The following is a 27,843-nucleotide window of genomic DNA, read 5'->3' as shown; positions in this document are numbered from 1 at the left end:
TCTCCCCTCTCCGGTCCAGAGCCCAAGGCAATGGCTAATATTTAGAGACAAATAAATATTATCACAAAGTGACCTGAGAACAGGGCTCAGACCCAATGTCCCTGTGCATATGTTTGTCATGAAAGCAGCCTGAGTGTGGAAGTTGAGGATGCATCTAAAGGTGTCCAGCCTGATAGATATTTGCCTCCTGCCAGTTGAGACTCTGTGGTCATTCTCTTCTGCCACTGACCCATTTTCTGTGGTCTCCAAAGCTTCAAGGCTTTCATCAATTCACTTCTGCATTCACTATTCATTAGGCATTCATGTATTTGCCAGTCATTGTTCTAGGCATTGGGTTTACAGTGGTGAGGGACAGAGTCTCCTTTTGGAAGGTACAGTGTGGTGGGGAGAAATCTCGACATGAGACATCTGTGACTGGAAACTGTGGGTATGCTGAGAAGGCACTTGACTCAGCTCTGGTGAGATGCCTCTGAATAGTCCTGAAGTTTAGAAGGTAAAGATTAAAGAATGGGTGAAAAAGGAAGACAGAGGAGTATATGCAAAGCCATAGTGGCAAGAGAATTTATAGCGCTTTTCAGGAGCAAAAAATAGTTGAGTATAATTGGAACATGGGCTGTCATTGGAGAGTAATAAGAGATGAGGCTAGAGGAAAAGTAAGAATCAAAATGTGAAGAGCTTCTAATGTGTGGTAAATAAAATTGTTTGCATCTTTATCTAAAGACAATAGGGGAGTCATTGAAACTTTCCTAATGATTTTTATTATTTAAAAATTTCCATAGACTCTATATTAAAGAAACTATTCTGGAACAAAGGAATATAACCAAGGTAGCACCAAATATTAAACTTTTGGAACTTTCTCTGCCCTATGTTATCCTCAGTAAACTCGGGGTGTCTTTTAGGCTAGATAAGTCTTTGTGCAGAGTTCCTAATTAAACAGAGACCTGGAACCAACCTGGTTAGTCACATTCTAATCATTTTCATCAGGTGAGTGAGCATTTGAGGTGGCAATACATTTTGATTCTGGGAGACAGTCATCAAAAAAAATGTAAGAAGTTTAACAAAAAGTAGGTGTTCATCACAGTTGCAAAATAGTCCTTATTAAGTGAAATTATTTTATTTTATGAGTTCCATTCACAGGAAGGACTGAAATACTAATTTATTTCCATCTCTTAGCTGATGCCGTAGTCATCTTCATTATTGGAGGCATTGCCATGGAAGAGATCACTACCTCTCAGTGTTTTTAGTCATGCTGGGGAGAAACATTACTCTGGTCAGTGAGTTCATCCTGGTGGGCTTCCCTACTGCCCCATGGCTGCAGGTCCTTCTCTTCTTCCTCTTCCTTGTGGTCTACCTACTGGTGGTAGGAGAAAATCTTATCATCGTGCTCACTGTTTGGGTCACTCACTCTCTGCATAAGCCCATGTACTATTTCCTGAGTAGCATGTCCTTCCTGGAAGTCTGGTATGTCTCCGTCACAGTCCCCAAGATGCTGGATGGATTCCTTCTGCAGAGGCGGCACATCTCCTTCACAGGTTGCATGACCCAACTCTACTTCTTTATCTCTCTTGCCTGCACAGAGTGTGTGCTCCTGGCAGCCATGGCCTATGACCGCTATGTGGCCATCTGCCACCCTTTCCAATACCCAGTCATCATGACCACGGGTTATTGTATGCAGCTGGTGGCTTTTTCCTATTTGAGTGGTTTCACAGTCTCTGTGGTCAAGGTCTATTTCATTTCACATGTTGCCTTCTGTGGCTCCAATGTCATGAACCACTTTTTCTGTGACATCTCACCAATCCTCAAACTAGCCTGCAAAGACATGTCCACAGCTGAGCTAGTGGACTTTGCCTTGGCTATTGTCATTCTTGTGTTCCCTCTCATCACCACTGTCCTCTCCTATGTCTTCATTGTCTCCACTATCCTAAGTATACCCTCCACCCAGGGAAGGAAGAAAGCCTTCTCCACCTGTGCATCCCACCTCACTGTAGTCATCATTTATTATACAGCCATGATTTTTATGTATGTCCGGCCCAGGGCTATTGGGTCATTCAATTCCAACAAACTGATCTCAGCTGTGTATGCAGTCCTCACGCCCATGCTAAATCCATTCATCTACTGCCTAAGGAACCAGGAAGTCAAGAATGCGATCAGAAAGACCATGGGAGGTGGCCAGTGCCTCAGCTTCAGCTGAGCTCTGCTGCCTTGAGGAAAAGACAGTGCCCAACCATATAACATTCTCATGAGATTTATCATAGTCCCTCATACAAACCCTGCTTCATAGACCTGGATTCTTAAAGAAATCACATCCTGCGAAAGGTGTTTCTACTTTTAAAAAGAGTTTAAAAGTAGAAAGAAGACACTTGATACATATTGCTTTAACTATGTACTATTATTGATATATACTGTAGATTTTAAGTGTTTTGAAATGATATATAAGAACATAGTGAAGGTAATAATTATATACTTAATGTATGCAGATGTTGTTTTAGCACATTATACATAATAAACCATTTTATTCTCTTGGTATCTTTGTGAGTTAGTTATGGTTATTTATCTCATTTTACAGATTTGGAAACTGAAGTGCAGAAAGGTTAATATGTTGCTCAAGGTTACACACTTAAAAAATGTCAAAAGCATTATTTGAGCCCAGGGAGATTGACTCTAGAGTCCATTGTGCTAGCTTCTTTCTATCCCTAATACTCTGTGATTGAAGTTCTAAGGTGAAGTTAGTTAGCATACATTAACACCTAGAAAGAACAAGCAATCCAGTAGATATGACATATGTAGTTGTGATGTTACTGATAATGATGCTGTAGTGGTGATGATGATAGTAGTTGTGATGGTGATAGTCTAGTGATGATGTGACACATTGATATTAGTAATGATGGTGATCATTTCACAAAACTTCTCCAATTTTAACCACTTCCAGGACTATAAAAGCTCATTTTCCACAATAAGGGTGGGATCAATAGTTACATGAGAAATTAAGGAATTGATATTACTGCCATCTTTATAGTGCATATATGCCTCTTGAGAGACTTTCTTTGAGCTCTTAAGTTCTTGTTACTTCCCAAGTAATATTATGCCTATCTTCAGCAAAATAAACGGATACAAAAACATCAATATATGTCTGAGCTGAAACCTTAAGGCATCAATAAAACTTAGATCCTACAAACTATGTGAAAAACAAATATAAAATTATCTACAACAAATGGAAGTGTTGGACATCATTAGGTCATCTGCTGAATAAATAAGAAATAGTATACCAGAAGAAAATTGAGCAAAATTGATTAAATTAATACTAAAATAAGGAAAAAATATTCACTAGTACCACCCTAACTCTAAATCCTGATGATTTAAGTGTGAATTCAAAATTAGTCTCCCATTTTGACCTAAGCCGCCCACAGCATGATTCATCATGCCTGAACTGATCTTTCTTATACACTGTTCTTATAATGTTACTGCATTGCTTAAGAATTCTCCATTTGAATTAAATAGGAACTACTCATTCTAGCTATTACTTCAATAATATTTCAACCTTCTCATCTACACCAACTCAGTGTAATAGTTGTATAACCTGCAACATAAGACTTCTGTTATTATAATACTAAGATGATAATTAGTCATTTTAGTGCACTCAAAAGCTACAGCTTACCACTTCTTGCATTGTTTAAATTATTCATTTAATCAGTATTTATAATGTCCGTATTCCATGCCAGGCACTGTAATAGCCTTTTTTGGTATAATGGTGAACAACAACAACAAAAACATACACTAAAAAAACGGATTCATATTATTTCTTCAAATAACTTAGAAAATAATAGGAAAGATAAAACCACAATTGAACTGTATTAAAAGTGTGATGATACAAGTATAAAGTACTGAAAGCAAATGGCAGGATAGTTCTAGGACCATCAGAGAAAATGCTCCAGCAGCAGTAATATAATAAGTTCTACAGAGACATTTTCATTTTGCAATTATTATACCTTTGGTGTATAGAGGTCTCCCAAAAATGGTGGCTACTGTTAGGGTAACCAGATAGAAGGTGAGTTGACTTTGAATATTCAACCTCTCCTAAAGCACCTTTTCATTCCAAATGATCAGTTTATGTGCTCCCAACTAGACTGAGTTCTACTAGCATGGAAATCCACTTTCTTCATCTTTCATTTTCAATACCTGTCACACTGTCTTACTCTGTAGGCACTTAGGCTACTTTTTCTTTATATCCCCCTACACAGCCCCCACAATTACCCATTCCCTGTACTCCTCCATATCTTTTGTTCCCCATCTTCAGTGGGCTGAGAGGAATTGATTTGCATCACCGTGGCTCATTTAGTCACTCGCTTCCAATTTCATTAGGCCAATGGGAGGCGGGATTATGTCAGTTGAAGGATGCAAGGGAAGAAAAGATGAAGGGTTTCTTCCCCTTCTTGCCTGGCTGGGTTCTGAGACTCTGGCAACACCTAGAGCTCCTTCAACAATAGGGGCATCCCTTTCAAGGCCACGGGAGCTGTCCCTGAGTTTCTCCAAGGCTACTCCTGAGATGGCTCAACATCCTCTCCTGGTTGCTTTCACCTTGCCCAGCTCTGTGAATAGTTGCATCATTTAATGCGCCTCAAAAAATCTCAGCTGAAAGCACTTTCTGTCTTGCTGTGGCCCTGACTCACATGGTATTCAATAAATATTACCCTCAGTGGGAATATCTGGAATAAATACACCACTTTAAAACACACGTGTTGAGATTTAAAAATCAATAGCAGCTATATAAGCACATATCATTTTCCAGTTTAAGTATGATATATGATAGAACTTGTAGTAAAACATAAAATCAATGGTTCCACATTTAATTTTTCAAGTATTTCTCTATAAATAACTTTTACTTTTCCTATAGCCACTGCCAAATTGAATTGATTCTGATATGTATGAACTAATACGTTCACCAAGTTTAAACTCAGGTGTTAAATGTATTATGCCCAGCTTTCCTGCTATTTCCCATAACTTGCCATATATCACTAGAAAGTACTTAGTTCTCAGGACTTTCCTGCAAAGAGAGCCACTCCTCTAATTTTCCCCTTTTAGGTTGCTTTTTTACTCTCATCACAGTACATTGGACTATATTTTAAGAACTGAAGAATTTCACACTATATTTTCTCAAGTGCTTCTAATTCACTCACTCAGGTTCATTATCTCCTAATAAATAACATAATAGGACTTTTTAAACAGCCCCATACTCTTTCACAGTGTGGTATTGGGAAAGCGAATAGGCTTTGGAAGCAAAGAGACTTAGCTTGAAACCCCAGCATTACCAGCTTTTAGCTTCATGTTTCTCACAGGTTTTCAAACTTTAGTTTCTCAGAGCTTCTGTTTCCTCATATGAAAGTGGATCATGGGGCTGTGGCGGGGGGTGGGGTGGGGGGCCCACAGTGGCTCAGCAGGCAGAGTTCTCGCCTGTCATACTGAAGACTCGGGTTCGCTTCCTGGTGCCTGCCCATGTTAAAAAAAAAAAGTGTATCATAATATCTACATGAAAAAGTTGGTATAAAGATGAAATAAGAATGAATATACATGAATACATGTAGAACATATATTGTTTGAAAATATTCAACAAAAAAACAATGTTAAAACAGGATTGTTTAAACAGCTTTAAAAGTCACATATCTCAAGTCCTCCATGATGCTTCTCTTATTGCTTCCAGCTTCCAGCTTATGTTGATTTATCCCCACTCCCATGAGGATGAAATGATCTCTAACTACTCCTAAATCCTGTGCATTGTTACAATATCTTGATCACAACACTCTGCCAGACTCTGACTTGTATTCACGGTGATTCAGACACACATATAATTTCTTGTAGTAGATTGTAAATTTCTTATTATCACATATATCTTTTATGACTCTCAGTTCCTAAAAATTTGCCTCTACTTGTTACATATCAATAGTCAATCAATGTTCTATGAATGTGTCTTTGTCTAAATGCAAATATTGTGGATGAGTCATTCAGTATCCATTCAATCCTTTCTAACATGCAAAGACTAGAAAACTTAAAACTATAGTTCTCAGCTTTCATTCGTGCTTAAGTTCTTATCTGATGCATTATGTGAAACTTTGATTCACATATGAATTGCTAGCAGAGGGGAACATAGTATGGGGCATCATTTTAGCTGATGTGGATTACTGCAAAAGTTCTGGAACCAGCAGATTTTGATTCACCAGCTTTCTATAGGAAAGAGCAGCAGTAACTTTCTCAACTGTGGTCAAGATAAGGCAGTTATGGGGGCTGAAAAATTTTCCTGGGAGTTCAGCTTAAGACTTCCTTCTCAAACTCTCTCAATGATTTTACATAAACCAGATTCCCTTTTAGCTTAAAGTAGCTAGAGTGGATTCCATTATCTGCAGTCAAACATTGCTTAATACAGTCACCGTAGGCAAATTATTACTTATTCTGAGCCTGTGTTTTCCACTTTAAAAACTGAGAGTAGTAATAATATTTCACAGAGTTATTGGAAGGATTAAATTACATAATGCAAACATGAAGTCTTTTGCACAGAGTAGGCACCCAACTTATTAAAGTTAGTCTCAGTTTTCTGCAGAGTTGCTGTTAAGTATTCAGCAATGTCCTTATGGCCTTGAAGGTGGCATTCCTCACAAAGGCAACCTTAATAATTTGATTAACTGGAGAGGGATGGGGTAAGAGAATTACAGTTCAGAATAATTAAAAGTTTTCTAGCATGAGAGACTAAATAAATGGTTTGCTGGTCCTGAAAATATCTGGAGCATGCAGTGTCTCAGTTTTCAATAGGCAATTAAACAAATCAATAAACCCTTTGGACATGGAGAAGTGGTGTTCTTTCTTAGCACATGTGGAATAATAAAATACCATCCCTAACTGCAGATGAATGGTGAAAATAACCATGTGAATATAGTAATAATTGTAGTTTTCTGTTGAATTTTATGATTATTCACCTAATCTTATTTTTAATAAGGGGTATCAATTAAATGTGTAAAGTGATGCAGTACTTATAACTATGTATCTTTATAGAAATAAATTCACAAATTTAAAAAGTAGATTTTTGTCCCTGCTTATTCATTTTCACTGCCAAAAATATGCTCAAATGTTTAATAAAAAGATGACACCAAAATTGCATCATCCATCTCTTCATGTTTCCTAGTTTTAATAATATTTAACAGAAATCTGAAAAAAAATTCAAATATTGGATAATAACTTTTATCTTTTATGCCACACTTGGTATTTTCAAAGAGTAATATATGTAGGGAGAATGTTCAGGCAGAGGTACATTTTATTACACATTAAATATATGTGCTCAATTCTCAACCTCCTGACTGGTGAGCTGGCCTGGACCAGACCTGAAACAAGGTCATTTTTGTTCCATTGACCTAACTCCTAAACTTTGAAAAGGCTGAGCAGTCTGCTTATACTTCCCCCAGACCTATAGTCTAACCATGCCCCTCGTTATGATAATCTCAAATACAATGAAAGATTAAATCAGGGGAATGAAAAGGCTGCATTTTAAGGTTAGGGGAAACATACCATAAACTGCTTCTTCCATATGTTCTTTGCCTGCTGTGCCATGAATCTTATCTTGTTTTTCTATTGGATCTCTAAGGATGGGTTTTCCTCCTTCTTAACACCTTCCTTAGGTTATTCTCAGTGACTTTTCATGTGAGATGGGAGATAGAAGAGCAAAGTAAACAATCCAAAGGAAGCGAACAATCCAAAGTAAACAATCCAAAAGGAAGAACCAAGACAGGCCTCCTTAAAAAATAAGAGTCAAATATGAGACTGCATGGAAAGAAGAACATTGAAATGTGTTTTACGCACCAAAGTTCAACTACCAGTTGTTTGTCATCGATGCTTAAGAATACTCTTCTCTAAAAGTGGAAAGAGTGGAGAGAAAGTTCTTTTTTGCTTCTCCCTAGAGCTTAGTATGCACTATTAATATTGTTAAGTCATCTTTTGTATATTTTGATCCTTTCAGTAACACTCTCTCTGAATAATATCAATGTTATAAATAAACAGGTCATGTATAATAGTGCTTTCTCAGGCAACCAGAGAGAGGAAGGAAAATCAAGATTTGGGTCTAGGATTCAGCAGACTTGCTGTGAACCAGTTCTGTTCTTCTCTGTTTCCACATCTGTTAATCATTTAGCATCCTCTCTGCTTGTTGACCCATGGGATCACTAGAGAAATTTCTCTAACATCTTTGTCACTGTTGCATTTGAAAGTGCTATAGCATTGGTGGATCAGATCCCCAAGGATGTCGAGTTTTAAAGAGAAGTCATCACTACTGAGCAGTAAGCTCACTGTTGTCTGATTTTGCCCAGCTGAGTTCCATCTGGACATTGTGGGAGGAGCCAACATACAAAGGCAGCCGAGTGTCAGTGGCAAAGCAGCAGTGTGTGTGAGGAAATGATAGAGTGAGTTCGAGAAGAACAGAGAGAGACAGACAGACAGAGAGAGTAAGAAGTGGGCAGAGACATGCATTCAACAGATACAAACAGAGGAAAAGCTCTCCCATCTTAAACTCTAGCATCAGGGATATAAAGATGTTCAATAAATACTGAAGTAACCCATGCATTTTGGATTTAAAAAGTCTTAAAACAGGTATGACTTAAGTGATATTGCATTTTCTTTAACCCTAAGCAGAAAAATATTTCATTCCATGTTATCCATCTGAATCCCAGTCTCTTTTCCAGACAAGGAGAACTGTAGCACCATGGAACTCTTGAGTTTCAAAGAGAATCAGTTTTATAGGAATTTGGTTAGGCTATTCCAAAGTGTCTCCTTATTTTCCTTTTTCCTTTTCCTTTCTGTCGTCTGTGTGCAACTTCTTTCAGGTGGAGAGGCAAAGACTCATGGAGCATCATGTTTGCCAGGGTACCTCTACATATATCTAATTAGGAGCAATTTTGAACCAAGATCTCTAAGCCAGACTCAACCAAAATGACCTACTTCACCCAGGTCCCTAAAGAGAAAGCAACAGAATGTTCTATGGTGAAGCATTTAGTCTTAATTAAGCGTCACAAGTCATTCAGTTATTGAGTGGCAACCATGCCACGGGAATTATGCTAGACATTAGAGATAAAAAAAGACAAGACAAAAATAGGATAAAATTGGTATTTTCAAGGAGTTCATAATAAAGTGCTGGTGAGAGGTAAGCAAACATTTGAATACAAACTGATATATGGTATCATGCTATGATGCTCTAAGGTGCAAAGTTTTATAAAACCAGAGGAGTAATCTACTAATTGCTGGGGTGATAGGCAAGAGGTGGATGATGGTGGGTGCCAGTCAGGGAAGGTTGGATAGAGAAGATGAAGGATCAAATCTGATTAGGCATTTGCCAGGTGGCAAGAGTTAGAAAGGGTTTCAGGAAGAAGACAGAGTACATGTACCTTCACCGAAACTTGGAAGGGGCATATTGCATAAGCTCAGGGTGAGTATCTGAGAAAGGCAAAGGACTAAGAGATAGAGGGTGGAGGGGTCAGATCACCAGGGATCTGCTATTATGTAAGGAGTTCAGATCTGTAGATGGCCATTGAAGGATTTAAACTGAGTCTATGTATTTATATTTTCAAGATCACTCAGTCTGGAGACAAAATGCTATTTAGTATATAGGTATATTCTTAAATGGACAAAAGGTCCTTTACTTCTCTCTCCATACGGTCCCAGTTCATTTGCAGCACATGCTCGCTGTATCACTGCTGAGATTGGATTTTGGATTTTCCTTTTACCCTACCCCTCCTTTTATTTGAACTACTATGCAAGTTCTCATCTAACTTCCTCTGCCTTAACAAGAAAACCTATTTTCTCCTTTCTGCAAAACCCATCTGATTAATCTATTTCAACTCTGCTCCTTTGGCTCAGCAAGTCGACTCCCTCCTCTGACTGAGCCAATGCTCTTTTCCTAACACTTCAGAGTTAGGAAATAGGCAGTGGCTAAGAAGCAGATGACTGGGTCAGAAATCAAAGTGCATTGGGTGTGTGTGGCGTTTCATGTAGATTCAGACTTTAGACACACATGGGGCTCAACTTGTGGGAGCGTGAAGAACATCACAATATTAGGAGGCCTTGAATGTTAAGCAGATTAGGAGGCTACCTCATGGAAAACAGCTAGAAAAGTCAGGTTTGAAATTTTAAACTTTTCATAATGGCTCAAGTGGGATATAAAAGCTAAACTGAAGAGTAAAAATTTAGACATGGAAGACTTGAATAAAAAGGAAAATTATTTGTTTTCAGTGTGAAAGGCAAGACCAGGGATCAAGAGAGTATATAGGATGGTAAAAATAAAAAACAAACAGGTAAAGCGTAGACTCTTGATATCCAGCATTTGGAGTATGGGTTGGGAGTGTGGCAGGGGACACAGAGCTAGTTGAGAAGGTATAAAGTAGGAGGCTTTATTGTGTAGTAGAAAGAGTATAGACTTAGGAGACTTCCCATCCTCAGTTATAACCCATTATTGACACTCACTAGTTGTGTATGAATTGAGTCAATTTATTTACTACTTGATCTGTAATATGAGACAAACAATATCTGCATTATTAGGTAATTGTTATGAGAATCAAGTGGAATAAAGTATGGAGAGACGCTAGCACAAGTTCTGCCATATGATTCACAACCAGTAAATTATACACATTATTATTAGACAGTCTATATGGGCTTGACGGTAGCAAAGGCAGAGGTGAGCAGTGAAAATGAAGACTAAGTTGGAAAACTGTGTGAATGCTGAGCAGGTAGAAAGTGTGGACCAGCATTTTCATGGATTCCTCATTCATGAACCCAGAGTGGGAGAATGTAAGAAGAGATCTAAGTAATTGCCCAAATCAGTAGTCTATAAACCTGCTCAAAGTTTCAATAATAAAATATGAATTTTAAAAATCAAAAGGACTTAGACTAGTATTAGAGAAGATGCAAACGGAACTCATTTCTTTTTCCACGTGACCAGTATGGATAAAAAATATTTAACCAAATGCTATGCGACTTGGTCAGTGTGTTGGAATTGGACAGAATCACTATAAGATTGTAGAAAAATGTGTGAAATAAGAGAGCCAACCATATATAACCTTTTCCTCCTGCCTTGTCTGTGTCTGTTTCTTTTCTCCACACCAAAAATTCTTTCTAATAAAATACAAATGATTTATCATTAATTTTTCATGTCTTTATTCTATGCCTTTGCACTTTCTATATTAATATATTACCAAATATATTAATATTCCAAACCCCAACAATGCCTCATATAGTTTCAATGTTATCTCCTTGATGAAAGTGTTCTGGGATCACAGAAGGAATTAATCTCTACTCTGGGTTTCTACTCTACTCAATCCTCTAAAGTAAGGCTTATTACATTTTCTTCTAATTTTCCCTTCCCTTGTCTATCTCCTTTACTAGACAATGTGTATTTGTCGTGATGTTATTACTTCCTGGAAATACTTGATAGGGTTAAAGAGGAAAGATCTGGAGTAGGGAAAGGGATCAGGGAGCAGGAAACTAAATCTAACACTTTTAAGATGGAAATGACACGCAGATCACCAGAGAGTTCACAGCAATAGAAGTTAAGCTGTGAAAGGGAAGAGGAGAGGAGGGTTGATGGATAGTACAGTGTTCTGAAGCAGACAGAAAAGATATGACTGGTAAAGAATGAGAGGATTATTTTTAGGAAGAGATAATGGATTGACCACCTTTAAAAGTTGTAGGAACATTTTAATAAGAAGAAACTGCAAGAAGAATTCTTAAAACATACATAATATCAGATCACTCTGTTCAAAACCTTCCAAAGACATGCCAGTCCACTCAGGGTAAAACCCAAAATGATTACAGCTACATAAGGGATATAACCTCTCCCCACAATTACTTCTATGACCTCATTTTCTACCCGTCTCTCCTCCACTTATTCTGTTCCTACCACATGGGCTTCCTTCTTGTTCCTCACACTGTGAGGATCATTGAAATAATTGATCCTTTTCTGGAAAGCTCTTTTACCAGCTAGGCCCATGACAAATGCATTCACTTTCTTTAAGACTCTGTTCATGCCTCACATCCTGGCCATCCTATTTAAAATATAAACCTACCACTTACTCCCTGCACTCCTGATTTTCCTTACCTGCTCTATTTATTTTCTCCATTGGACTTATCAATTCTCACATTTCTGTCCTTACGGTATTATTGTTTACACCTGTATCCCTCACACCTGTATCCCTTTCCTAGGATGTAACTACTTAAGATCAGGGCTCTTTGCATTTTATCTGCTTTGTTCAGTGAAATATTCCAAGCTTCTAGAACTGGGCCTGTCACATAATAGGTGCTCAATAAATATTTGTGAAAAGAATGAATTTGACATAAAGAAAGAGAGGGGATAGATGATAGTATAATTTCCTGATAAATGGGACCCAGAACTGATGGAGGGACTGGTCTTAGATAAGAAGTAAGGGGGAATGAGCAGAGCTGGTCAGTGGGTCTTGGAAGATGTATATATTCCTATAGGTTACTCATTTGTCTGCTGAGACTTGTGGATGAAGTGGGGTGGCAATTGGAGGTCAGAGGCAGGAGTTTGAGGAGAAGCAAATTAACTGAAAACACACTGCAGGATAACTAGTCAGTGGAGTCTTGGACATAAATTTATGGTAGCATCATTCTTTCTTTCATTTAATTTTTTTTTTTAATTTTTGCAGACACACTCTCCCTGTTCCTCTCTCCCCATTTCAATTCCCCCTTCCATCTGCCTTCTACTTCTGTGAATTTGCTACTTCTAGTCACCTAAGTGATATCATAAAATATTTTTCCTTAGATGCCTTGTTTATTTCACTGAGCATAAAGTTTTCAAGGTACTTCCATGTTGCAGCATGTTCCATTACTTCATTTTTTCTTATGGCCAAATAATATTTCATTGTGTGCATTACCACATTTTTTAGTCATTCTTTTGTTAGTGGACACAGATTGTTTCCAGCTTCTGGCTACTGTAAATAATATTCCTATAAACATTGGTGTATACCTATCTGTTTGCAACCCTGGTTTCACCCTCTCTGGGTATATTTCAAGAATAGAAATTGCCAGGTCGGTGGTAATTCTATATTTAACTCTTTGAATAACTGTCATATTGCTTTCTATAGTGGCTGTACCATTTTACGTTCCGACAAACAATGCATTTCAGTTCCAATTTTGCCAAATATTTTCCAACACTTGTTATTTCCCTGCTGCCCCCACCTCCGTTTTTAAATAGCATACATCCTTTTAGGTGTGAAGTGGCATCTCATTATAGATTTTATGTGAATATTTCCCTAATAGCTAATGATGTTGCACATGTTTTCATGTCTTTATTGGCCATTTGTATATTTTCCTTGGAGATATGCTTATGTAAGTTCTTTGCTCGATTGGATTGTTTATCTTTTTGTTGTTGATTGTAAAAGTTCTTTATATATTCTGAATACTCAGCCCTTATCCTATATATCATTTGAAACTGTTTTCTCCTGTTCTATAGTGTTTTTACTCTCATTAATTCCCTTTGGTGTACAAAAGTTATTAATTTTGATCAAGTCAAATTGATCTGTTGTTTCTTTTGTTGATTATACTTCCAGTATCACATTTAAGAACCCATTGCCAAATCCCAGGCCATGAAGATTTGCCCCTATTTTACTTTCCAAGAATTTTATAGTTTTAACTCTTATATTTAGGTCCATGATCCATTTTGAGCTTATGTTTGTATATGGTGTGAGGTGACATCTAACTTCATTCTTCTGCATGTGGATACCCATTTGTTGAAAATACTATTTCTTCCCCACTGCATATACTTAGCATCCTAGTTAAAATCACTTGGCCATAGACATGTGGGTCTATTTCTGGACTTTCCCTTATGTTCCACTGATCTATTTGTCTATTTTTGTGCTAGAACCACACTGTTTTGATTACTATCACTTTGTATTACAATTTGAAATAGGGAAATGTGAGTCTACCAACTCTGTTCTTCTTTATCAAGATGGCTTTGGCTATTTGGGGTCCTTGCAGTTCCATATACATTTGAGTTGGGGTTTTTTTTTGGGGGGGGGGTGTTTCCATTTCTAAAAAAGGCTGCTGGATTGCATTGAATTTGTATATTGCATGGGGTAATATTTGCATATTAACAATATTAACTCTCCCAATCCAAAAACATGGGGTATTTTGCATTTATTTAGGTCTTCTTTCAGCAGTGTTTTGCAGTTTTCAATCTATAAGTCATTTGTGTCCTTAGCTAAATTTATTCCTAGATATTTTATTCTTTTAGATGCTACTGCAAGTGAAAATGTTTTCTTATTTCCTCTTCGTACTGTTCATTACCAGTGTATAGGAGCACAATTTTTGCATGTAAGTTGATTTTGTACCCTGACACTTTGCTGAACTCAACTTTTAGCTCTAGTAGTTTTCTTCTGGGCTCCTTTGGATTTCTACATATAAGATCATGTCATCCACAGATAGAGATAGTTTTATTTCTTACTTTCTAATCTAGATACATTTTATTTATTTTCCTTGCCTAATTTCTCTGGCAAGTACTTCTAGTATCATACTGACTAGTGGTGGTAAAAGTGGGCATCATTGTCTTATTACTGTTATAAGGGGAAAAACTTTAATCTCTCACCATTGAATATGATGTAAGTTGTGGGTTTTTAATAAATTACATTTATCATGTTGAGAAAATTATTCCGTTCCTACTTGATGAGTACTTTTATCGAGAAGGGGTGCTGAATTTCAGTGTATACCTTTTCTGTATCTACTGAAATAATCATGTGTATTTTATTCTTTCATTACATTTATGAGTGTATTGTGTTGATTTTCATATGTTGAACCTACCTTGCATTCCTGGGATAAATCCCATTTGGTCATGGTATGTAATCTTTTTAATATGCTGTTGGATTTGGTTTGCTAGTATTTTGTTAAAGAATTTGCATTTCTAATAATAAGAGAAATTGGTCTTTAATTTTCTTTTCTTTTGATATCTTTACCAGGTTTTGATATCAGAGTAATGTTTGACCTCAGAGAATGGATCAGAATGTGTTCCTTCTTACTGAATTCTTTGGAAGATTTTGGAAAGGACTGATATTCTTTTTAAAATGTTGGATAATATTCACCAGTGAAGGCATCTAGTCCTGAACTTTAGTGGAAGGTTTTGATTATTCATTTAATCTCTGGATGTATTATAGGTTGGTTGATGTTTTCTATTTCTTCTTGAATCAGTTTGAGTAATTGGTGTGTTTCTAGGAATTTTTCCATTTCTTCTATATTATCTAGTTTGTTTTCGTACACTTGTTCATAATATTCTCTTATAATCAACCTTTTTCCTTCTGTAAGGTTAGTAGTAATAGCACCATTTTCCTTTCTGATTTCAGTTATTTGCATATTTTATTTTTTCTTTGTCAGTCTAAAAGATTGCCTACTTTATTGATATTTTCAAACTTTTTGTTTTATTTATTCTCTCAATAGATTTTTTATTGTCTTTTTTATTTATCATTGCTCTGATATTAATTATTTCCTTTCTCCTGCTAACTTTGAGTTTACTTTGTTCTTGTTTTTCTAGTTCCCCAAGATGTAAAGTTAGGCTATTAACTTGAGATATTTGTTCTTTTTTAATATTGTTATTCATAGTTATAAATTTCCCTCTGAGTACGGCCTTCATGGCATCCCATAAGTCTTGGCATGCTGTGTCTTTGTTTTCATTCACTCTAAGTATTTTCTAATTTCCCTTGTAATTTCTTTAACTCTTTGGCTAAGGGTATGCTGCTGAATTTCCACATATTTGTAAATTTTCCAGCTTTCCTTCTGTATCATTATCTAGCTTCTTTCCAGTAGTCAGATTGGTTTCTTTTTATGAATTTGATATCTTAAAATGTATTGAGACTTTCCTGTGCCCTACATATGATCTATCCTAGAGAATGATCCATGTGCAATTAAAAAGAATGTGTATTCAGCTATTGTTGGGTGAAGTGTTCTATGTATGTCAATAAGTTCTAGTTGATTTATAGTATTGCTCAAGTCCTCTATTTTCTTATTGATCTTCTGTTTAGATGATTAATGTTGAAAGTGATGTATTAAAATCTCCAACTATTATTGTAGCACTGTCTAATTCTCTGTTAAGTTCCATCAACTCTTACTTCATATATATATTTTTAGGGGCATATATGTTTGCAATTGTTAAATCTTCTTGTTGAATTGACCCTTTTATTGATTATTATATACTTATCTATCTAACAGGTTTTTTTTATTTAAAATCTATTTGTTTGATATCTATATAGCCACCCCCACTCTCTTCTGATTGCTATTTGAGTGAAATATTTTCTTCCATCCTCTCACTTTCAACCTATTGTATCTATGGATCTAAAATGCATCTTGTGTAAGCAGTTAATACTTGGGTCATATTTCTTTATCCATTCTGCCAAACTCTGACTTTTGATTGCAGAGTACAATCCATTTACATTTAAGGAAATTACTGATCAGGCAAGAGTGATATCTTTCATGTTTCTAATTGTTTTTTGTAAGTCTAATACCCTTTTTTGTCCTTCCTTTTCTCCATTACTGTCTCCATTTAGTAGATGATCTTTTATAATGAACTATTTTGAATCACTTATCCTTAACTTTTGTGTAGATTTTTAAGATAATTTCTTTATGGTTATCATGGGAATTACAATTAGCATCCTAAATCTATTACATTTTAGTTTGCTTTGATTCTAAATTGACCTAAATACCCTACACATATATTGAATCTATATCCCTTCACCCCTTTTTTATGTTTTAATATCCTTTCACCAATTGTAACAAAGGTACTAAACCAATATAAAGTGTCAATAAAAGGGGGATATATAAAAACATATTTTATATGACTTTTATGTAAATCTACAACCTCTGTAATTAAAAAAACAATAATTAAAAAAATTATACTAAGTGAAAGAAGTCAGGCACAAAGTGCTCATATTATATTATTACATCTATATAAAACGTAAATAAAAAATGTATCTGTAGTGACAGAATTATATTAGTGTTTATTTAGGGCTGGGGAAGGATAGAGGGATTGAGAGGTGACTGGTGAGGGATATGAGACTTTTTTTTGGAGTAATGAAAATGTTCTAAAATTGATTGTGGTGATGAATACACAGCTATGTGATTATACCACAAGCCATTGATTGTACACTTTGGATGGATTGCATGGTATGTGGATAACACCCAACAAAACTGCTTTTAAAAAAAAACTATCCAAAATAACTGAGAAATAGACCACACTCAGTATTTTACCTGACCAGGAGAATTTTTTCCAGTTGATATCCTGTTTTTATTTTCTCCAGGTTTTGAACTTCCCTGCTTTCCTATCCTACTTCCTGGATCATCCTTGGATACTTATCCCAACCACCATGGCCTCCTGCCTTGTAACTGCTGCTGAAATTCAGGGATATGTTGATAAGGAAAGCATTTACTCTCACTGTTGCCTAAAATCTATTTCTGACCGAGCTCTGTTAGCCTGAGTCCTGAGACTGACCTTAAGATTCTGATTTGGGATCTTTAGCTTTACATCTGTGGTGAATTATTTTCAGATCCTATTCTGCCTCCTGATTTTCTGAAGAGGACCTTGTGGCCACTTGACTCTAAGAACCTGGCAGTAGGGATAAATTTAATGAAAAATGCTTATAGCCTGAGGGGCCTGTGTTCCTAAGTTGGATCTCACAGTTCAAGTTGGCATTATCATTATTAGAACCATTGTCTTTTGGTTTTCTAGCTATGTGGAAGGTAAACATCACCAATATTAGTGAGTTCATCCTGGTGGGCTTCCCAACTGACCGTTGGCTGCAGTTTCTATTCTTTTTCCTCTTCCTTAACACCTACTTGCTTGTGCTGTTGGAGAACTTGGTCATCATCTTTACCATATGGGTCACTGCATCCCTGCATAAGCCCATGTACTATTTTCTGGGCACCATGTCCTTTCTGGAGACCTGGTATATTTCTGTCACAGTACCCAAGATGCTGACTGGATCCCTTCTTCATCCAAACACCATCTCCTTCCTGGGCTGCATGACCCAGCTCTATTTCTTCATCTCACTTGCCTGTACTGAGTGTGTGCTTTTGGCTGCCATGGCCTATGACCGTTACGTGGCCATATGCTGGCCTCTTCACTATCCGGTCATGATGACCACAAGGTTTTGTGTCCAGCTGACCATCATTTCCTGGGTGAGTGGCTTCACCACCTCCATGGCAAAGGTGTACTTCATCTCCCAAGTTTCCTTCTGTGGTAACAATATCTTGAACCATTTTTTCTGTGATGTGTCTCCCATCCTCAAACTGGCCTGCATGGACTTTTCCATGGCTGAGATGGTAGACTTTATGCTAGCTATTGTCATCCTTGTGCTTCCTCTTTCAGCCACTGTCCTCTCCTATGCCTTTATTTTCTCTACCATCCTCCACATACCTTCATCCAGTGGACAGAGGAAGGCCTTCTCCACCTGTGCCTCTCACCTTACAGTGGTGGTCATTTTCTACACAGCTGTGATCTTCATGTATGTACGACCTCGGGCCATTGCCTCATTGAACTCCAACAAATTGATTTCAGCCATATATGCAATCTTTACACCCATGCTCAATCCTATCATCTACTGCCTGAGGAACAAGGAGGTCAAACATGCCATCAGAAAGACCATGGCAAGTGGACAAGCCTTTTTCTGGAGAGATACTATTTGCTGACATCATCTTTAAAAAGCCACATCCATTAAGGGAAATACTGAAATTATTCACATATTTATTTATTTGAATGATATAGGCATATGGATCCAGAAATCAAAGAAAATTCCTTTACTGTCAGACCTTAATTGAATAATTCCTTTTATAAAGCAATGAGTGACCTAGTCAAATAATTAGCTAAAGAGTTACAAAATAATTTTACTTTTTATAAAGATGATATTAAGAAAAAATAAGTTCACCTATGGCTTTTAGAGTTCCATTGGTGAGGTCTTTCCTTTTTTATTTTGTTTTGATTTGAAAGCCTTTCTATCTTAGGAATACAACACAAACAGGGGTTCTACTGTAGTCAGTGTTCCCAGGTATGACCTGTTCCTTTCTTCAACTGGTAACAGTGCCAATCCTTTTATAATCAAATGGTCTTGACATCTCATTTTCATTACTCTTTAAAATTTAGAAAAATGAAAAGCAAACTTCTTTCAGTCTCTGACAGAAACACAATAGAGTAGAAAACTTACAAAACTTCTCATGGCAGAAAGTGAGAGTGTTTTTAGAGATGTAATATTTCATGCTCTAATTATTTTCCTCTGAAGAAACCTCTACATGTAAATTTTTAATGAAATGGCCAGAGCAAGACCATAGAGAAATTAGCAACAGTTAGTTAAGACCACCCCTCCCTTTTTTAGGTAAAGGAAGCATTGGCGTTGACAAGAGGCCAAATACTTTGGCTTAGAATGTTCTTGGCCTTAATATGCAGGATTTTCCCAAGTCTTCCAGAACATTCCCCTTCTCATCTGTTTTACTTTTGGTTTTGGACAGGTGAGTGCAGTACTCCAAGGGGTTGTATAAGCTTTTAATTAGCAATTTAAAAATAAGAAATTACAGATGGATTCTCTCTGGCCCATATAGTCTCACTAGATTTTATGGAAGACAGGCATAGTAATTTACTCCAATACTTTGGAGGCCACATTTCATAAGTTTATTTGGGCTATTGGATTATGCAACAACATATTGACTGTGTTTTGACTTTATTTACCTTGTATCACCATGGCCTTCCCTTTTTGTATTGTTTGTATAAAATATCAAATGAGATTATTTTATTTTACTTTTATATAGTGTTGGGCATTGAATCAGGTCCCAATCCCTGATCTTGTGGATATGAACCTATGCTAGTTTGAAAGGATGTATGTACCCTAGAAAAGTAATATTTTAATCCTAATCCCATTTTATAAAGGCAGCTGTTTCTTCTAATCCTTATTCAGTACTGTATGTTAGAAACTTTAATTAGCTTATCTCCATGAAGATGTGACTCAATCAGAGTGGTATTAAACCTGATTAGGTGAAGATGTGTCTCCAATCATTCCAGGTGGGTCTTGATTGATTTTACCAGAATCCTTTAAAAGAAGAAGCACTTTGGAAAAAGCTAGAGAACAACAAGAGAGAAAGCCAGGAGATTCTGAGAGAGCAGAGAATGCCACAGCACCATGAAGCAGAGAGTCTACCAGTCAGCGACTTTTGGAGATGAAGAAGGAAAACGTCTCCCGTGGAGCTGTAGCAGAAGCTAGCTGTGTTCACCATGTGCCCTTCAAGCCAAGAGAGAAACCCTGACCGTATTTGCCATGTGCCTTTCCAGATGAAAGAGGAACTCTGCCCATGTTCACCATGTGCCTTTCCACTTGAGAGAGAAACCCTGAACATCACTGGCCTTATTGCATCAAAGTTAGATCGGACATTTCTATAGACTTGTTTTAATTGGGACATTTTCATGGCCTTAGGACTGTAAAGATATAATTTATTAAATTCCTCTTTTAAAAAGCCATTCCATTTTTGGTATATTGCATTCTGGCAGCTAACAAGCGAGAAAAGTAAGTAAGTTTGAAGATGTTCTTAGTTAAGGCGTGTCCAAACTGAATGAGGATAAGTCTTAGTCCAATATGGCTTAAGTCTGTATAACCAAAGGAAACTGGACACTGTATGAAGCCACAGGGAGAAGCCAGAAGCTGGAAATCAATGAAATCCAGAGGGAGAGGAGAAAATGCTATTTTGTGCATTGTCATGTGACAGACAAGCCAAGGAATCCCAAGATTGCCAGCCGGCCAGTAGATACAACCCCTGGAGGAAGCAAGCCTTCTAGCCTCTGAAACTGTGAACCAATAAATCCTTGTCCTTAAGCTAAACAACCCATTGTATTTTATTTGTTTTATCAGCTAGGAAACGAAACTGTATAGATTAAGATGGTTTACAAAGTGTGGTACATTCCAATTTATCTAAACTTATTAGATTCTCCTGGTCATCAATTAATTTTAACCTTAACACTATATTCCTAATGATATGTACCATTTTCTTTCACTCAAAAATGTTAAGGAAATAGCTCATGGTCCTCTTAGTGGTCTAAAAATAATATAAGGTGCTTTAACTTGAATCATGTAATTTTCTACCCCAATGCTAGAATTTTCTAGGCTTTGATAAAAGATAGTGCTCTCCTGTATAAATTTCTGCATGAAATATTTTATTACTTGCTAATGAACAATTAGTGCAACTTTTGAAATCTTATACCATTATTTTTTATCCTTAAAATGTCTTTTAATTTCAGTTAAACTCCCTGGCATCATTAATTATGACAATATCAACTAACATCTCTATTTGTAATCTGACATTTCTTTTCTGGTCTAGACTCTGATTTTTAAAATATTATACATAACCATTAGGTTATTTTTATCTGAATCATCTGTGTCCTTACCTTTGTCTATTTTACTTGAGCAACTGGAATTCTGAGTTATCATATTTCTTCTAGAAGAGTGCATTTTCTCTCTCCTTTTATGACTATGTATTTTATTATTATATTCACTTTGTTTTGTTTAAAATATTTTGTTTTTAATTGTTTAAAGCATTCAGAAGAGTAGAGAAAATGGTCTGACAAGTCTGTCCACAACCAGATTAAAAAATTGAAGATGAAAAGCTATAGGTAGTTAAATTTTGGTATTATATTCCATATTTAAGCTTGGTATTATATTCCATATTTAATACAAGATTGGGCTCAAGCAGGCCCCATGGCACAGAAATTCCATGAGAAACTGGTCCAATGGGAATATATATATATTCAATATCAGAGGAGTAACATTTAATAAGGAAAGATGGTATGACCTACAGCTTAATAGAAATCTTCATACAATGGGAAGAATAAAGAAAGGTTATGGTTTTCTTGGACGTCCATTGGGAAGTGAACCACAAGAAATAATAGATAAAATTGTCAAAGCTGAGGGTTGCAGAGAGTTTCCTTCATAAACAAATGGCAACATCTTTTGATAAATTTTTCCATTCATTGAAAAAATGGAGATTCTAATTTTATTGGGCTTATCAGTAAATTTTCAACAGAGAATCAGAATCAGTAGTAAGTATACATTAAAACATTTTTGGCAAGGAACTGGCTGACATGGTTGTGAAGGCTGGCAAGGTGGATCCAAAATTCATAAGGCAGATGGTTAGAAAGTGCAAGTTAGAACTCTTGGGCACAAACCAAAGCTTCTATCCAAAGACAGAATTTCTTCCCCTCAAGGAAGCCTCAAGTCTGCTCTTAAAACCTTTCAACTAATTGAGTTAGTCTCACCCAGAACATCTAGGAAGATCTCCTTACTTAAGGCCAATTGATTATGAACTTTACTCACATCTACAAAATACCTTCATAGGAACACCCAAATTAGTGTTTTTGGTTGAATAACTGGGAACTATAGTCTAACCCAGTTGTAAACATAAAACTGACTATCACAGTTCACACTTTGTCAACTCGGAACTCATATACATCTCCTTAAACCACACTTTACTCCAAATAAAGACTGTAACAAAGTCTTGCTACTACCTAACATGATACATCCTGAAAACAACAGAAAACATGCTCTTTCCCCACAAGAAGACACAAAGTTCTTGGATGATGCTCATTCTTTTCCTTTGATACTTTGAGGTCCTCTAATTTAAATATTGTGATATGAATTAATTATTATTAATAATTCCTTTGCTAGATGATAGGAGAGGTAATAAAGTAAGCATCTGGTATACACACACACACACACACACTACTGGTTGTAGTCAGATCAGTTTGGTGAGTTGAAATCTATAGTGCTGGGTCCATGCATACTCCCCATTCTTGCCATCATCATTTTGTTCAAGAGCCCATTTGACAGTGGCAGGTATGGCTAGGGAAAGAAGTTGAATGATATCCATCATATTCATATTTATTAGATTATTATAATCCTCCTCCTCTGGGGTCACTCTTGAGTGACCCTTCACACAGGACTCAAATACTGTCACATTGTTCATTCAGGGAGCCTATCCATTTATCTAGTCCCCAGACCACTTTGTCACCAATTTTCCAATTATATTCTTTCCAAGTTCCTGAACATCTTCTCAAATCATTGGCTACTGCTCTTAAATCTGTATAGACTCATTCTTCAGGCCTTTTCTTCTCCTATGCAAAATGAATAACAAGTTGTTGTTCAGAGTTGTACCAGTGACCCATTACCGTTGTCCTTCAGATGTCCCAGAAAGGGCCTGTAGAGTTGCAGCTGCCCACTTTTGGATAGTAGCTTCATATTGGGCAGAACCACTTGTAGCTCAGGCCCAAGTTTTCTCTTCCTCAATAAACTACTGATAGAGAACAACCCAATGAGTCCATAATTACAGATTGCTAAGACAAGGTAATGTAGCAGGAAGAGAGGCCATGGGCATTTGGACCAGTTTCCCATGGAATTTCTGTGCCATGGGGCCTGCTTGAGCCCAATCTTGTATATATCATATCCATTTGATGATGGAGTACTACTGTTTATGTTTATCCCTATGGGTTAATGACTCAGAAAACACTCAGATCACGTAGTTAGTAGGTGATCATGGTTAAGTGTTCAGTGTCTGCTAAGGCCTGGTAGCTGTTTCTCTAAACAAGAGTAGTCATCTCCAGAAGATTGCAGGTCTCTTGGAAAATCATAAGTGTTTGGGTTGCAAGTCACCTATAGGACCTCCCAGAGACAACAAATAGCATCTCTATCTGCCACTGACATTTCAGATACCATCAATCTTATAAATCATATGACTGAAGTGACAGAGCAGCTTGGGTGGTAGCCTGGACCTATTGCAGAGCCTTCTCTGCAATGAGCGGCTTTTTGGGTCATTTGGTAAATGGGCTGGAGAAACATACCCAAATGATAAATATGTGACTTCCAAAATCCAAAAAGGCCCACTCAGCATTGTGTCTCTTTTTTGGTTGTAGGAGAGTCCAGATGCAACAATTTATCCTTTACCTTAGAAGGGATATCTCAACATGCCCCACACTATTAGACCCCTAGAAATTTCACTTAGATAGAAGGTCCCTGAAATTTTGTCACATTTATTTTCCACCCTCTGACATGCAAATGTCTTACCAATATATCTAGAATAGTTGTTACCCTTGCTAACTAGGTCCAGTAGTAATCAATATAATGGACCATTGTTTTGGCCTTGTAAAAGAGAAAGGAAATCATCACTTAGGTGGCATCAATTATGACAAAAGGACTGAGGAGTTGTTATACTAGTGAAGTATCTGAGGATATTGATGGCTGTGCTAGCTGAACACAACTATTTCTGGTGGTCTTTACTGACAGGTATGGAGGGAAAAAAGAACTTTTTTAGATGAGTAGCTGCATACAAGTTACCAGAGGAGGTGTTAATTTACTCAAGCAATGAAACCACACCTGGAACAGCAGCTGCAGTTGGAGTCACCACCTGGTTAAGTTTATGAAATTTACTGTCCTTCTCCAAGATCTATGAGTTTTCTATACAAGTCAAATGGCAAGTTGAATGGAGATATGGTGGCTATCATTACCCCACACTTTGAAATCATTAATGATGTCACTAATCTCTGCAGACCCTCCAGGAATGTGGTATTATTTTTGTTTACTATTTTCCTAGGTACAGGCAGCTACAGTGGCCTCTTGGCCTCTAGTAGCCTCCACTTGGCCTCTCCTACCCTAATAACCCTCACTTTACAAATCAGGTAACAATGTAGGGATTTTGCCAGTTGCTAAGAATGTCTATTGAATTTATGCATTCTGGAACTGGGAAAATAACCCCAGAATGGGTTCGGGTACCACGGGACCCACCATGAGACAGACAAGCTAAAACTCAAGTTGGCAGTCAGGCAGCAAAGAGAAAGATAATCTCCATAAGCCTCTACTCTCACTGATGGACCACAGTGACGTTTTGGGTCTTCAGAAATTACTACCCACTTAGAGCCAGTGTCCAGTAATCCTAAAAAAGTCTGATTGTTATCCTCTTCTCAAGGCATAGTCACTCTGGTAAATGGCCATATGTCACTTTGGTGAAGGCTAGATGAAAAGTTTAACTGTATATTTTTGGCAACAAGTTCTCTTCCTTAAGGGGATTTATCTTCCCTTTCATGCAAGGGGTTCTGTATATGTAAACTGGTTCAAGTCTGGAAATTGACTGAGGGGCCATGACTCTCTGTTTTGTGGTTTCTATTAGAATGCTGCTCCATTGGCTTAGAACTCTTCTGCTTGTACAGATCAAGTACGTTTTCGGTAGAAAGACACTATGATCATCTAGCTATGCCATAGGTGTCTGTGAGTCAGATTATTCTAACCTCTACTTTGAGTTTGCTGCGTATTATAGTAACCTTGACAACTTTGTTTTTGGTGATTATATGACAACACTTTTCCTATGCCATCCCAGGATCCCATTATCCACATGCATGTAGGGATTCCAGTTCAGTGGTAATACTTCTCACTATAATTTCTGACCTACAGAGAAGAGTGACCACAGAACTCTTCAGGGATGTTGGCATTCTCCTCACAAATTGATTTCTCACAGTTACAGTAAAAGAAACATTCTCTGGACTTGCCCAAGGTAAATGAACATGTCTTACAGGAAAAAATATGCTCTAACTTCCCATTCTCCCTAAGCCCCTTTCATACCTTCCAAACCATAGTTCTGACATTTCAACTTAAACTTTCACTTATTTTAGGCCATTTTGGGGTCCATGTTTCAGCCAACCAGTCACAAAGCTTTTTAGAGATCTTTTTAACCCCTCAGCTAAAACATTGAATCAAAAAATCTCTGCTTAATGTGCCCATATCAATAAACTCAGCCTGTCCAACTTTGTGTTCCTTCTGTCATGATCCCACACTCTTAAAGTCCATTCCCATGCATATTCCCTAAATTTTTGTCAACATAAATTAGAAAAGTCATACAATTTTTTTGGTTTATGGCACATCCCCACACCGGTCACACTTTGTACATCACCCCTTTGCCTACCGGGACTTGAGTGAACTTAGAGGTCTAGAAGCAAAGTGGAGTGGTGGAGTAGGTCCCCATGAGAGCTGGCAGTGCTTTGCAAGTCAGCTGCCTCAGGGAAAGCCATTTATGGGTTCTTTAGGCAAAGCAGGGCTAACATCCTGAGTCAGAGGCAGAAGGGTTGCCCTTACTGGCAAATAGACAGCAGATTTTGGGGATTTGATGTCCCCAAATTCCTTGGGATCTGTCCGTATGCCCCAATTCCATATTTTGGATTTTCATTCCTTTACAATCAATGAGGTTACTTTGATAGAAGACATCCTGGGACCTTGAGTATTTGGTTTGTGTTATGATTCAGCCACTGGCAGGATGAGACTCTAGGTTTGATTTTCAGAAATCTCAGCCATGGGCTGAAGAAGGTAAGAGTTCCTTTAGGGAAGTATGGAAAATTCCTGGTCATTTATGCAGAACTTGAGTTGGGAATTTGAGGCCTTTTTTTCCTTTCCCACTTTGTCCATCCAGTTGAGGAGCATCCAGGCAATCCCATTATACTCTTTAGTTTTACGAAAATGAACCTTGCCTTCTATAAGAATTTGATGAGGAGTACCCAATAACAATATTTGTGTATGTCTATAGCCACATCATGTCATGGATACATGTGCCCTCTTTACGCTAGAATTGAGACAGGGTTAGAGTTGGGGTGGTGAGTGGCTGATGAGCAAAGAGTAAATTCCAAGGAGCAGTCAGTCAGCAAGAAGAAAACTATCTTTGAGAACAACAATAAACAGCACCTGGGGGGCCAACAGATCCCACCTGAGTGAGTCATCTAAGATCAAGCATTCATAAGGGAGGGAAAAGGGTAGGGTAGTAAAATAGTTAATAAAAATCACAAAAGAAACAAAAATCTATAAAAGCAGATTGCAAACAAACAGAACAATAGCAGATTGCCCTACAGTGCAAGGGCCTCTTACCTTTCTCCTCTCTTTTCTTGGGGGAGTGCCCTCATGTCTCCTCATATGCATTGTTAATAAAGTTTCTACCTGCTTACCCAGCCTGTTCTGTGCCTTTAAATTGTGGCCAAGAACTAGAACCTGAATCTGGCAGCAGAAATAGTCTTAGTGCCTTAAAAATTAATCAGATTAGAAAACCAATTCCCAAAACCCAGAACGGTTTCTAAAAGCTTATCCTTAAGATTCCGTTCCTCTAGAACCACTCAAAGTTCCAAAATCAGTACGTCAGGGTTCAAACAAGATTCAAGCAGAACCATTAAGAGATACTTATTAAGAGATTTATTACAAGGAACTGGCTTATATGATTGTGGGGGTGCCAAGGCAAGTCAAGGAAAGGCATGATGGAACTTTGGGGCACAAGCTGAAGCTGCCATCCATAGCAGCATTTCTTCTTCCTCAGGCAAACTGCATTCTATCCTTAAGGCCTGTCTACTGATTACATTTGACCCACTCAGATTACCTAGCATGTCCTCCTTTAAAATCAATTAATTATGGATTTTAATAACATCTGCAAAGTACCTTCACAGTAGCCCTCAGATGAGTGTTTGAATAAATGAGTGGAGACTATAGTCTAGCAAGTTGACTCATAAAACTGACCATCACATTGGGTAGTTATTTTTCCAATATGAAAGCTTTAGAAAATTCTCTTATCAGGGTTTTATGCCCCAGTGGTGTAACTTTGAAGAAAATCCAAGGTAATTGTGTTACCTGCTCCCTTTTATTATTTAGAATAACTAGCAGTGAGAATTGCATACCAATATTTTGCATTCCTTTTCATTAAAAATGCTTCATATTTGAGATTTTCTGTTAAAGTTGTGAATTACATAACACCATGATAAATAAAGTCAGAATAATATTT

The 27,843-nt window shown here is 37.2% G+C and overlaps 2 protein-coding genes across 2 annotated transcripts; both read left to right on the top strand.

The window, feature by feature from the left end:
• The first annotated feature begins 1,246 nt into the window (after window positions 1-1,246).
• Window positions 1,247-2,191, top strand: LOC143645219 (olfactory receptor 6B9-like). The gene has a single exon (XM_077114777.1). The coding sequence runs from the start codon at window positions 1,247-1,249 to the stop codon at window positions 2,189-2,191; it is 945 nt and encodes a 314-aa protein (XP_076970892.1).
• Window positions 2,192-17,748: 15,557 nt separating this feature from the next.
• LOC143643629 (olfactory receptor 6B9-like) lies at window positions 17,749-18,705 on the top strand. The gene has a single exon (XM_077112235.1). It carries the CDS (start codon window positions 17,749-17,751, stop codon window positions 18,703-18,705), a length of 957 nt encoding a protein of 318 aa, XP_076968350.1.
• The last annotated feature ends 9,138 nt before the right edge of the window (window positions 18,706-27,843 follow it).

The sequence above is a fragment of the Tamandua tetradactyla genome, chromosome 8, assembly GCF_023851605.1.
Source record: "Tamandua tetradactyla isolate mTamTet1 chromosome 8, mTamTet1.pri, whole genome shotgun sequence".
Classification (NCBI taxonomy): Eukaryota; Metazoa; Chordata; class Mammalia; order Pilosa; family Myrmecophagidae; genus Tamandua; species Tamandua tetradactyla.
This window is presented reverse-complemented; position numbering and strand designations above follow the sequence as displayed.

Bases quoted from the DNA above. Each gene is read 5' to 3' on its own strand.
- LOC143645219 (XM_077114777.1), top strand. From the start codon at position 1,247: ATGCTGGGGAGAAACATTACTCTGGTCAGTGAGTTCATCCTGGTGGGC.
- LOC143643629 (XM_077112235.1), top strand. From the start codon at position 17,749: ATGTGGAAGGTAAACATCACCAATATTAGTGAGTTCATCCTGGTGGGC.